Source organism: Stigmatopora argus, chromosome 24, assembly GCF_051989625.1.
Source record: "Stigmatopora argus isolate UIUO_Sarg chromosome 24, RoL_Sarg_1.0, whole genome shotgun sequence".
NCBI lineage: Eukaryota > Metazoa > Chordata > Actinopteri > Syngnathiformes > Syngnathidae > Stigmatopora > Stigmatopora argus.
The window spans coordinates 1,717,501-1,731,265 of NC_135410.1; the positions used below are offsets into that span (position 1 = coordinate 1,717,501).

General features: G+C 43.0%; 2 protein-coding genes across 4 annotated transcripts in view; one reads left to right on the forward strand and one right to left on the reverse strand.

Annotated features, from left to right (window-relative positions):
* The window catches only part of LOC144069315 (MARVEL domain-containing protein 3), a 13,425-nt gene extending 5,531 nt beyond the window's left edge, over positions 1–7,894 (forward strand). For both annotated transcript variants that reach the window (XM_077594576.1, XM_077594577.1), the window contains 2 exons: positions 1,140–1,258; positions 6,236–7,894. In XM_077594576.1, coding sequence (XP_077450702.1) covers positions 1,140–1,258; positions 6,236–6,882 — 766 coding nt within the window. In that variant the 3' untranslated portion in view covers positions 6,883–7,894. The remainder of the gene's footprint in view (positions 1–1,139; positions 1,259–6,235) is intronic.
* Positions 7,895–9,722: 1,828 nt separating this feature from the next.
* Positions 9,723–13,765, reverse strand: part of LOC144069313 (PH domain leucine-rich repeat-containing protein phosphatase 1-like) — a 34,176-nt gene continuing 30,133 nt past the window's right edge. For both annotated transcript variants that reach the window (XM_077594563.1, XM_077594562.1), the window contains 4 exons: positions 12,403–12,519; positions 12,105–12,299; positions 11,788–12,025; positions 9,723–11,416 (listed from right to left, as the gene is read on the reverse strand). In XM_077594563.1, coding sequence (XP_077450689.1) covers positions 10,298–11,416; positions 11,788–12,025; positions 12,105–12,299; positions 12,403–12,519 — 1,669 coding nt within the window. In that variant the 3' untranslated portion in view covers positions 9,723–10,297. The remainder of the gene's footprint in view (positions 11,417–11,787; positions 12,026–12,104; positions 12,300–12,402; positions 12,520–13,765) is intronic.

Sequence of the window (13,765 nt, forward strand, 5' to 3'; positions counted from 1 at the left end):
AGTTAGGTTTTTGTTGACCGTTCTACCCATGTGCTGCCATAGAAATTTACCGTATTTTCACGACTATTCAGCGCATTGTATTTTAAGCCGCAGTGTCAGTAACGAGTGCTATTTCTGTATTTTAGACACACAAAGCACGCACCATTTCATTACACGCATATATTATATATGGATGAACATGGAAAGGCAATAGCACTGGCTACCGGAAGCAGCCTATTTCCGGGTGCCGGTGCGCAGTGACTGCTGGGAAATATAGTTCTTGCACGCTACACCCACACGCTAAAAACACGTTTTTAAAAAGGCAACGGAAGCAAAACTGAGTTCGGTTGTACTTTATTTAGACATTTTACAACTTACTCACGTCATCATCACCCACAAAACCATCAAAGTCCTCATTATCTGTGTCCGAATTGAACATTTGTCCATCGAAAACGCTGAGTTTAATACGTTCGTCCAGGCGGCCACAATTCATTCCCAAATGGTAGCTAGCTAGTAGCTAGCTAGTAGCTAGCGTAACTATTCCAAGGCTGTCTTCCATGCTTAGCAGCTGTGTTGATGGCGATCGCCAGGCCACAATTTATTCCCGAATGGTAGCTAGCTAGTAGCTAGCGTAACTATTCCAAGGCTGTCTTCCATGCTTCGCAGCTATGTTGATGGCGATCGCCAGGCCACAATTCATTCCCGAATGGTAGCTAGCTAGTAGCTAGCGCAACTATTCCAAGGCTGTCTTCCATGCTTCGCAGCTGTGTTGATGGCGATCGCTAGGCCACAATTCGTTCACAAATAGTAGCTAGCTAGTGTTGATGCCGATCGGCAGGCCACAAGTCATTGGGTTTATTGACAAAAAAACTACATATCCCAGCAGTCAACGCGCAGCACTTTATCTACGGGAAAATAGTAGAGTCGGGGCTGCTTGCCATAATTGTCCTATCGACGGATTTATTTTATTTTATCGTGATAACAATTTTAGTATTGGTCCATCTATAAACCGCACTGTATTATAAGGCGCCATGTCTATTTTGGAGAAAATTTCAGACTTTTATGTGCGCCTAATAGTTGTGAAAATACGGTAGGTTTTTGAGAGTTGGGAATGGAAGGATGTGACTTTTCAAGTGCCCACTTGTCCTTTCTTCCACTAGGTCATCTTCCCGGCCCCCGTACTACAACAGGGATCCAGACCGTTCTCCCAAGCGTGCGCGAGACGTACAACGTGTTGCACACAATGACTCCAAATGCACGCACATGTGCTCTAGGAGAGGTGAGACTAACTAGAAAGAATTTAGAAAATGTATTTATGCACCTTAAGGGGCAGGCTGTGGTTTCATTATGCACATAACCCTTTCTGGTCTCAGTATCTCTGTATCAAGTCTAACTGGTTTTCCCATGTTCACCAACTCATTGTCATATTGATGACGTACAAAGCTACAATCGCAGTATAAGTGGCGTACACAGTTATCGTAAAACGTGAGGGGCTTATTTTCTGTACTAAGGCACTCATTTGAAGAATGTATGGTGTGCCATGATATGATATTGACTCTTTTCAGAGATGCAATCTGAGGTGTAGCAACATGCGTAGAAATTTCTTGGCTCAATCATATGATCGGAAATCGTACCCGATCACGTAAATTGAAGATCACATTTGGCTAAAAAAGATCGGCTTTTAAAAATATATATACATTTATTTTGAAGTAATAACTCATTGGCTACCATTGACAGCGATAGATATCGCATCCTTTTTGCCTGGCAGGATTGGCAGCAAGTGAAACATAATCACTCAATTACAACCCAGGATAAATACATTTCATTTCTATTGCTATCAGTGAGAGTGAAGGAGCGAAGGCCAACATAAAACTCTAGAGCAGGGGTGGTGAACAAGTTAGACACAGAGCAAAAATGTTAAACTGTTAGAGTCAAAGAGCCACTCACGCGGAGATGATTGGCGGTCCCTTACGTCAGAAGCAGCATAAAAGAATCCAATCTGCCAGATTATTTTTAAAATATATAGTCATACCTCTATTTACGAATGCCCCTAGGTATGAAATTTTCAGGTTGCCATTTTTTACGAAAAAGATCCAAGTTACAAAATCCCCCAAAAAGTAAATGCATTTCCTTTTCCGTTATTTTATTTTCAAAATATTGTCGCGGATGCATTGATTCTCACTTTAGAACATTGTTACCCTCTATTGGGCTCTCATTTCATCATTCTCATTCTATCTCATGTAATGACAATAAAACCATTCAATTTAATTCAATAGGCTGTCTCACAACAACCATGTTTCAAGATTCTCTTTAACATACCCGTCCCCCTCTGCTAAATGCTCCCCTTATAATGAATGCAATTCCCCTTATTAAGCGATTAAAAACCATATAAATGCAACGCGACACTTTTCACACACACACACACACACACACACACACAGGGCACACATAAAAGTCTAAGTGTAGTACAAAGTGGACGGCTTTCGGACCTGGTAGAGCAGCTCTTGCCGCCATCAAACACACGTAGTACGTCTCCCATAATAACGCCCCCGGAGGGAACTATTTCAGCGGTGCAGGGCACGTTTTCATATGCTTTATTTATATTAAGACAATAATGAGTCATTTTCTTATAATTTTCTCTCATTTTCGTGTGTTTCCTCAGATCTTTCATACAAAATTGGGACACTTTGACCAATTTTAAAGGGTTTAGTTGGTAGTTGTGTGAGGACCGTGGAATGAATGAGAGAATTTACAAGCATGACCATGTAGCACGCCATTACAGCATGAATGAAACTATCCTCCATAACACCTAAAAAGAAGTAGAGATCATTCAGAAAATGGCAACAATATCCTTTTCCTTTTTGAAGGACACAAGGCGAGTGGTAACCACTAGGAATAAGAACATACCGTATTTTCACACCTATAGGATGGACTTCAAAGTCTAAATTTTTTCATCGGGGGGCCCAATCGGTCTGAATGCCTTTTTTGTGCACTAAATTCAAGATTCTGTAGATGTCACTGTATGACGTTGACCTCTTGATTTTCTGGGTGCATTTCTTGCTGACGCGCTTAAGTGAAAATACGGACGTAACTGACGACAATATGCAGGTGTGAAAAGGGGGGGGAGGGTGCGGGGGGTTCTAAAGAATGGAGCACGTACCTATAAATAATGCAGGAATGCGTTGTGCAAAACAATATCAGTTTGACCCCCGAAAATGGCTTCTACAAAGAGACACGCTTAGGAGGCACAGTTTAAACTGGCAGCTATCCGCTATGCGGAAGAACATGGAAATCAAGCTGCAGCGAGGCACCTCAACATAAACGTCCATGGTTCGCAAGTGGAGGAGGTTGTAAAATCAGCTTAAACAACCCAAAAAGAACGCTGCGTTTCCACAGAGGTTAAGCGAAGTGGCCCAGGTTGGAAGAGTTTCTCAACCACTGGATCGACAAAATAGGAGTGGGGAGAAGCGTCTCAGTTTCCATTTGACTAAGAGCAAAAAAGCTTGCCAATGAAATGAAAATCGAACATTTTCTTGGAGGTCCATCTTGATGGTTTCACTTCATAAAACGGAACCATCTATCCATCCGGGAAAGAACTACGATGGCACAGCAGCTTTCGGCAGACTACAAAGAAAAGATGACGGCCTTCCGCTGCTACTGCAGCAAAAATATTGCCGACAAGCGTATACAGCCCAGCCACATTACCAATATGGACGAGGTGCCGCTTACTTTCGACAATCCGATGAAACACACTGTCCACAAGAAGGTAACCAGCACGGTCGCGGTACGCACAACAGGCCACGAGAAGGCAGATTTCACGATTGTGCTTGCTTGCCATGGGAACCATCAGAAGCGACCACCCATGGGGATTTTTAAGAGAAAGATTTTGCCGAAGAAAAACTATACAGCCGGTCGGTGTCATTGTCATGGCCAACCTGAAGGGATGGATGGACGAGGACAAAATGAAAGAGTGGCTTAACGAGGTTTATGCGAGGAGACCGGATGGCTTTTTCCGCACGTCACCGTCAATACTGATCTGCAACTCCATGCGCACCTATCTCACGGCTGAAGTGAAACACCAAGTCCAGCATATGAACTCCGAGCTTGCTGTCATTCCGGTAGGTTTGACGAAGGAACTACAATTGCTGGACGTTGCCGTAAACAGAGCAATGGATGTCCTATGGTATACATAGTTATACAATGACCGGCAGGCAACGACTTGCAAGTTACGCGACAATATTTAAATGCATTGTGGATGCCTGGGCTCAAGTGTCGGCCAGAACTGTAGTTCGAGCTTTCGCCAAAGCTGGCATCAAGTTCCCCGAATACCCCGGCGACAAGTCAGACTCTTATAGTGACATGGAGCATAACATGTTGGACGGCAAACTCGCCCACTTGGCCGAACTCTTTACATCAGACACAAAAGATGAGTTTGATGGTTTTGTGGATGTTTAATTGCTATAACTTCTATCAACGGGAGTCCTCCCCCCCCCCCAATAAAGCACAATCAAACTTAATTTTGTTCATGCTGTCTTTTTTAAAAAAGAGAAAAAACACTAGCATAACATACGCTAGCGTAACATACGCTAGCATAACATACACTAGCGTAACATACGCTAGCATAACATACGCTAGCAGAACATACGCTAGCATAACCTACACGTGCATAACATACGCTAGCATAGTGTCATGCTAGTGCCCATTGGGCCAAAGCGCCTTGTCTATGAGCAAAAAACAAAATATACACCTGCAACTGAGACGGCGCTCTTTCATGCGGTGCGTCCTACTGGTGTGAAAATACGGTATTTAAGATTGAGAATTCCCTATCGGTCAGGATCTCGAACTAAATTTGTGGCCCCCCCAAAAAATCGATCAGACTTATGAGAGCTTGTACGCCATAGATAAGGCTGTGAAGATGGCTTGGTTGCTAACCACTGACGGCTTCTGAGACATGACATCCACTGGTACTGGTCCGTGAGCTACCTGATGCCGGTCCGTCAGAGAAATAAATACAGTGGTACCTCGACATACTGGTGCCCCGACATACGAGCAATTTGAGGTACAAGTAAAATTTTGAGCAAATATTTATCTTGAAATACGAGACAAATTTTGATATACGAGCAGACATCGGACGCGAGAGGCTGCTCATATGAACATCATGGGCACTGTCTCTCCCCGCATCTACCTCGTGTAATGTCTCTGTGGTCGCAACTCCCTCGTGTAATGTCTTTGTGGTCGCAACTCCCTTGTGTAATGTCTCTGTGGTCGCAACTCCCTTGTGTAATGTCTCTGTGGTCGCAACTCCCTCGTGTAATGTCTCTGTGGTCGCAACTCCCTCGTGTAATGTCTCTACGAGCACTGCGTTGCATTTCTTTGCATGTTTTTTTCCTGTTTGTCAGTGCGAATGGCGTATATACTACTTCTCGTTGGCAAATGGTCGTGCGCTATCCTATTGTGAAGATATTTGTGTGCATCATTTTCGGAATATTTTGAAGGGAATACAAAAGCAAACAACCCTCGATTGGTTGCATCAGAAAGTCAGGGTGGAAGCGGGGCAAATAGAGCCAACCCGGGAGAAGAAAGGTATAAAAATTTAAAACAAAATTAGAATTAAGTTTAGTGTAAGGTTAGATTAAACTTATTTTTGAGTGTCTGCATCGTAATCCAAGTTCATTTAAATTTGTTTATGTTATGTTACGAGCGCGTTGCCGTGCAAAATGTCCCCCTCCCCTCCCCCCCTCTCTATGACTCTCCCTTCCGCCAAATCCGTCTATTTTTAGTACTATCAAAAACACATTTTAGTACTATTAAACCACTAGTTATTTGTTACTTTGTTAATAGATGGCGAATTAGAACAAATAATGTTTTTCCAATCCAATATCCTGTTTTGGGTGTTTTTTCAGAGGGTTGGAACAAATTAATTTGTTTTTTCGTTCATGTCTATGGGAAACGTTCATTTGAGTTACGAGTAAATTGACATACGAGCTCAGTCCCGGAACGAATTAAGCTCGTATCTCGGGGTACCACTGTATTCATGTTTTCAATCTCGCCCTCCTACTTGAAATGAGGAGAAGTTGTTATCATTATAATAAATGCTATTATGCTCTGGAGTTGTTTTTTTGCCATCGTCCAAGGACCTCCATACCCCTCCCCCACGCTTTTGTCTAAAGTTGTCGGTCTCCCCTTTCTGCGCTGAGAAAAATGTTGGGAACTGCTGATTTACCATTACACTCATCTTACTGTCTCATGCCTTTAGGTATCGTTCTGATCTGTTCTGTGCTGACCAATGCCCTGGTCTTGATCTGTGTGGTCGCCGCTCAGATGGTGACAACAGGATTATCTTCCATGGGTGGGCTCGGCAGCTTCAACATCAACTCTAACTTTAACCTGCAAGGCACAGAATTGCAGAAGGTGCGCGACCTGGACATGCAGTACAGCCAGATGAGAGCGCCGGGCATTTACGGTGGCGTTGCCTTCAGCCTGACGATGGGTGTGGTCTCGCTGCTCTTTGTGGTGGCAGGCAACAAACCCCCCCACCATTTGTCCCGTAATGTCCTTTATGGGGCGCTGGGCTTTCAGGCCGTAGGAGCTGCAGCCTATGTGGTGGCTGTCGGTCTCTACTTGCACTTTGTAATCGGCGTCAACGCCACCGATGTTTGCCAGCAGCGGGAGCGACTGTACACACGAAACGGGTACACATGGATGAACTGTGATGTCAGCGGGGCGGATGCGGCCGTCGCTTTATTTGGACTCATCACAGCCATTTTGTACACAGTGGGGACAGTGCTCACCATCCAGACCATCCGGAGGGTGAAGCAGTACCTTCGGCACCAGGTGGAGAGAGGACATCCCCGCTCCTCCCCCCATAGAGCCCCTTTGAGGGCTGAAACAACCTCTGTATAACTCAGGCCTTTTTGTAACTCATTTTATACCTATGCAAAGGAATATCTATTTTAACGTTTTTGTTGTGAAACCAAAAGCGGTGTCTGACTTCCAATCATTGGTTGTTTTTTTTGTTAGGACACCTGAATGTTGTTTTCTGTATTTTGAAGTATTCATGTATTGATGCGAAAACAATACCCTCTAATGAATTTGATTATAACTGTTAAAAATTTTAAGACATCCCTGCCATCAACTTCAGTTTTTTTTGTAACTTTGGTTTGTGAATGCATACCTGTCAACCTCTGCCGATAACTGCCCTTATAAATGATTATGATTCCCCTTACAAACCCCCACAAAACCGTACAAACACCGAGAATTGTTTTTTTTCACATTCTCCACGTGTCCGGCAGTTTTAAAGTGGCTCTTCAGATCGTAAAATCCACTCGCAGCAACTTTCACGTCTTTATTGCAAGGGACACAATGAGAATTGAGTGCCTCTTAACGATGCTTTAATCCAGCCAGCATATTCACCTTGAAGCAACTCCCATTCTTTCTGGTGTCGACCCGATCCTTGAGTTCTTCGTTTCTTACTAGGTGGCTCCTCCATGCTTGCTTCCACGATATTTACTCTATGTATATCTACGCATGCGCATGTCATCCTTTATCGATATTGCCGTACGCACCGCTAAAAAAATACATACGATTGAGGATAATTTTTGCTGGTATACCGTGACAATAGTAACGATCGATGACAGTAGCGTCGTTGGCTACCAGCCTACGAGACTATCTGGATTTTAGCCAAAACGGTCTTGAGATCGGTTTTCATAAATATTGGCGATTTTTTTTCCCCGTACAAAAGTCGGTGTACGGCGTACATGATTTTAAATGGTAAAAAAACGTATAAAATACGTATAAAACGTACAAGTTGACAGGTATGTGAATGATGTCGAGATGTATTTTTAATTTGGATTTAGTACTTATTCAAGTTGACAAAGGTTTATTAGTTAAAATAAAGACTTGGAACATATTTGAATTATTGTATGTGTACAAAGTTTTTTGGAGGCATTTCTGCTCCAGGTTTTTGTCTGTCATTGGATGTCAGCCATGATTATTTTTATGTCGGACGATTGACCACTTATATCGCCATTCATTGGGGACACATTGAGTCAGCCCACAAGACAGAAGAAATTTAGCAGTGAATAATCACATATGTCATGCAACCAGTTCACATAGCAAATTGATTGACTTTGCAGAACAATAGAAGGAACATGGTGTTGTGTATTGCGAACACCAGTTTTCTAAACATTCAAAAGGCAAAACATACCTGCAAATTTTGTTCTTTGGGCTGATCATGTTATTTTTTTACATTTTGATCATAGTAACGTCAGCATTTAGTTAAACACACATTGTTAGGTTAGGTTAGAACTTTATTTCATCCCGTATTCGGGAAATTTCTTGATTGCAGTAACAAGATGGACACAAGACATTGTAGATTGTAGTAAAAAAAAAAGACAAAAGCAGCAAAAACACAAAACGAACAAGAGCTGACGGAGCTACCGCTACCGGCTGCCATTTGAGCGGCGCCATCTTGGTTGCAGTAGCAAAAATGGATACAGACACAAGAAAAGACGTTGTAGAGTTGGATAAAACTGGAACCACACACAGGAAGTCTTCCACAAGATGGGGAACTTCTGCAGACTGTGACCGAGGTTGAAAATATGCAGTCATTCTTCCAAGCTTATCCGCAGAGTCCCTCAGTAGTCTGGAGCTGAAGAATCAACAGTAGCAGAGTACAACTCCTCGACTTCATTTCCAGCCTGGACAGCTCTTCCATCTTACCGGGGAGGGATCTCACTTTCCCCGTAATAATAGATGGAATGGTTGGTCTGAAGCGCCGCTTCTTCTCCCGGCACTGTTGTCCAGCTCCGGATTTACAGCGGCATTGAGGTGTTGCTCCTTCTGCTGCGTATTGTTCACAGCTAATCCCATGTGTATGACAGCGTAGGCATGGCTGAATGGTTCTAAAAAAGAAGTAGCCGAAAGAAGCCAGGCTAACAGAACAAAGATAGTTGTAAAAACATTAAAGTAAAAAGTATAAATAAAGTACAGAGTAAAGTAATAAGGAATGTATTAAGAAATATTAAAATGTAATAAAAAAACATAAAGGCTGTAAAACACGAAAAACAAATAAGAGTGGACAGAGCTACTGCACCGGCTGCCGCCTGACGGCGCCATCTTGGGGGGAAAAACTATCGTGTACAGCATTTACTTCCGCATTTGATTCAACTGCACTGTAACCCGGATGAATTCGGTAACACGAGTGCATTGTGAATCATCCGAGTTACAAGTTCTGACGAATGATTCGTCTTGTGCGACTTCAGCGTGGGGCTGGCTTCTGTAAAAGAAGGTAGATTATCGCCATCTGACGGACGAAGACAGGTTTTAGGTCTCCTTTTATACATAACGGCTGGGGAGGGGAGTTTTTCACCGGCAGAGGCCAGTGTTTCACCGGGATTCGTGTATAACGCGCACCTTGCTTCAGTTTTTTGGTATATACTTTTTCCGCGTTATACTCGAATAAATACGGTACTTATTTTCATTATGCTCTACTTTTTCAATTGTTAGCAAAAACACAATATTTCAATTAACGTAAAAACAAGTTTGATTTAAATTGCATTACATTAATTTTATTTTTACATTTTATATCGATTTTGCGTGAATCACATTCTCTGGAAAAATTTCAGAAATGAGACAAGGGTACTCCTGAAATGAGGTCGACGGAGCTCTGAATTTTCAATTCAATATTTGACACTTGTTTGTGCAAGCCTATTTTAATAAACACGTTTTATTAAAAAACACCATTCAACAGTCGTCTGAAAACTTTATTTAGCAAAAGTAACTTTCTTGTGCAGTTCAAATGCATTAAATCTAGTAATCACATTCAAAGGGCTTGTTAGAGCAGTGGGATCCTCATGTTCACCACTCCAGCACTCATCAGAGAACACAAAGAGGGAAAAACAGACTTTTGAAATAGTTGTGTTTCTCTCAGAGAACATTAGCACATATTGGTCACTTAAAGTATGAAACTCCTAGGAGGTAACGTTTGACTAACTGACAGCTGAAAGATCAAGCACCATAAAGCCTGGAAATTTGAGTGTCTGCAAAAGTCATCTGCATTATCCTTATTTTAACATAAATTAAACTTCTAAAGAAATGCTTCCACAGTGTTTCTTTAGGTTCGCGAATCTGCCGAATAACTGTTTTACTAATGGCATTTCATTTTGCCCGGCACAAAATTAACACTAGAAAAGAGTACATATATTTTTAAACAGTCTCCAATCTATACAAATCTGAATACTGTGAGGAAGCAGTGCAAAAGAAGGCAGCAACTACAATGCTATATAGAAAGTGACCCCCTGTGGTAGAGGGAAAAAGGTTAGAGGGGTGTGATGAAATAGTCTGGGGGTTTCTGGTAGTTGGACGTTTGCTGGCTCAGAGTCTCCATTTGTTGTTGCTGAATGATCTGCCGGACTTCCTCTTCCAGCTCTGGTGGAATGATCAGCTGGTCTTCTGGGTCTGGCTGAGCAGGAGCATTGAAGTAGCCCCCATGCTTCTTGGCCGGGGCATCCGCCGCCTCTTCAATTAGGTCTTGGGTCCTGCCTTGGCATGCTACAGAACCATTGGCTTTAGCCCTTCGGCTCAGAGAGTTCCATCGGGCGTCCCCACCGAGGGAAGGCGATGATGGTGTGATGGCAGGAGGGTTTGAGTTGGGGGTAGGCAAAGGGTCAACACTCACAATGACGGAATTAAGGGCATTTGTGCCGGAGTGCAAATGAGAGGGGATTTGCAGTTCCAGGCCTTGAAGGCTGTGGACGTCAGCCTCGACCTCCACGAGACTGCCGTTGGAGAAGACCCCCGGCACGGGCTCCTCGTCCTCGCTGTCAAGCCCATTGTCGGACAGCGCTCCGGAGAACTGCCTCTGGAAGTTTCCGCGAGCAATCCGGTGCACGGGAGCTCGCGCCGCCAGGCTGGTCTGGACCGACGCCGGTTCGATTAGGGGCAGCGGCTCTTCCGACGACGCCGTCGAGCCCACCTCGCTGCTCATTTCTGACGTGCTAAACTCGCTACTCAGGTCACTGACTGTTCCCGACCACGCCGGTGGCAATAAGTCTCCACCCGCTAGGTAGGGGTGAGCTTGCGTGTGTGCCCCCAAACTCGCACTGGGAGGCGGTGGCAGCAGTTCGCAAAAGCAGCAGCAGTCCTCCGTGATACTGAGCTGGACGACGACGGCGCTCAGGCTGTCAGAACAGCCGTAGCTCTGAGCTAGAGTTACGAGCTTCTTGGCGGCGGCCAGCGGGTCAGGAACATTCCTGACGGCTTCCACCGCTTCTCCGGGAGATAACGTCTCCCACAAGCCTCGGCTGCCTAGGAGAAAGAACTCATCTTGTGGGGTGAGCGTCACCGTGGAGACGTGTGGCCGTGGGATCACAGACGGGCACAGGAAGGAATATCCCATAATTCTGGTGGAGTCAGTTACACCGCTGACTCTATTGTCCTAAAGAAAGAGGAAGCTTCAAGTTACTTTACAAATGGAACCCAGATTTAGATCGTTTCTATTTATTATCCGATGATTCAAAACTCTAAAAGCTCTTAGACAACTGTAAATACTTGATTTCATTGGAGAGTGCTCTATAATTATGGTCCTTGCATTTTGTACCGGAAACAATATCGCATTTTGACATTTCCCGCACTTTGGACAGCACTGAACAGCGTTAACATAAAAGATCATTAACAATCTACACCTTCTTTCCTCTTGGCTTTCTATATGGTCCGGTACTGGACTTCAACTGAATGGTGGTATTGCAAGATTTTTTTTGAAGTCCCTGTATCACAGCCAGTAACACTTTAAACATGCTTCATTCTTACCTCTGTGATGATGGCATTATGTTGCCGGACCCTGAGGCACTCCATCTCTTCTTTGACAGTGTGGACAGTGGAGAGTTGCATCGCTTTACCATTTCGGCACAAAACAGCTTGGCATCTGCCTACATTGGCAGACTTAAGGGTGAAGCAGCCACCCTGTTCACCAGGAGGCATGGGGTCATGTTTAATGTGACATAACACTGCTGATCCGCCCCTCCGTTGTCCTGCTGTACCTAGTTTCCTATTGGAAGTCAAAAGACAAATCGTAATGTCAACTCAGTTTTTATTTTTATGGTTGTTTTTTTATTCATTCACTTTACTGTTGCATGGTGAGGAACGTGTTAGTCATGTAGTCTCCTTGGGTCGGGGCCCTTTGGCGCTCTTCTGCTAAAACATCTCCCATGGTGCACTGCATCAGGTAAGGCACCTCAACATTTTTGTCACCATCAAAAACCCCATACAGTGCTTCATGGACTCCACAGAATGTGTCCTGTGCGAGAGCCGCCACACACAAACTAAAAAGAACAAGAAAAGAGAAAAATAATTGATTGATTGAATATTTCAAGAATTTCAAGATCAACATTTTAAGACTGGTCATCAATACAATTAATGGCTTACTTGTTTTTGACGCCAGAAGCCTCTGTGTATCCGTTGCTCCAGACTGCAGGGGCTCCAAGACATTCACTGGCAATGGGAGCAGAGGTGGAGGGATCCAACCTCAAACAGCGAATGTTACTGCAGCAAAAACACAAGTGGTGACCAGGAGTGATTTAATGAGTTTACGTTAGACTATATCAGTTTTTCCCAATCGTTTTTGACCTGGGGCACAATTTTTGCATGCAAAAATCTCAAGACGAATCTGAAAATCAATTTAAAAACTGACACCTATATTTTCTATATGAAGTCATTCTCATCAACGTTTTATCAACAGGAATCAAAGAAACACCAAAAGAGTACAAAAAAAAGACTGAATCAAGGGTACGGCTTATATGCACACAAGACTTGCTATACTCTTTTTCACCAGTAGATGTTGGCAAAGTAACATTTACTATTTGTTGGTTATTTTCTGTTTTGCAGTAAGAAAACATTACTGGATGAATGAATTCCTTATATTGACCCTAATACCTTTTGATTCATACAGTATCTCAAAAATACCACGTGCAATGATTTTTCTTTAGATTTTCCTTTCAAAGTAACACATTTGTACTCCCTATTAAAACCATGAATATGGAGGTGAAAATTGTGAATCAGGGGGCGGATTATACGCAAGAATTTGTCAAATTCAACGATTTTAAGGCTTATGTGCGAGTAAATAGGGTATTTCAATATGTAATTTTTCACACAGACCTAACATCTGCGGACCCCGAACAACTTCCAGTTCACGTGATGTAAAAATATGTAATGTATCGATTTTATTGTCGTAATTTTGACTTTCTCTCCCAGGATTACTTCCATTTCTTAATACAGACGCTCCCCTACTTACGAACGCAATTGGTTCCGAGCGATTGTTCATAAGTTGAATTTGTTTGTAAGTTGATTCAGTGCTATATTTTGTATTATAATTTATGTTTAAGGCCGATATAAGTATATTGAAGGTTTATACAAGTGCATTTGTATGTTTAAGGCTTGTATAAGTAACACGCATTGGTTTGTACTGAAAAAAACATTTAATAAAATGGAGAGAATATGTACAGTACTGTAGAGAGAGAGATTTATGTATTAGAAACTGGCCAAAAGAAGCGACCTAATGACGATTGCACAGTTTTCTTCTTTTTTTCATCATAAATGATGAGGTAGCACTGTATGGCATCATTCAATTGATTTGCAAACTTTGTGCAACGTTCAATATTTGGGTCCTGCTGCTCGATCTTTCTGTTTATAAATGGTACTGAATGTGCAACGCTCACCACTCTCACGCGCATCAAGCTTCGTTATTATTGCCACTCGTTTCAAATGAAATGGCTTGCCTCTTCCTTGCAAC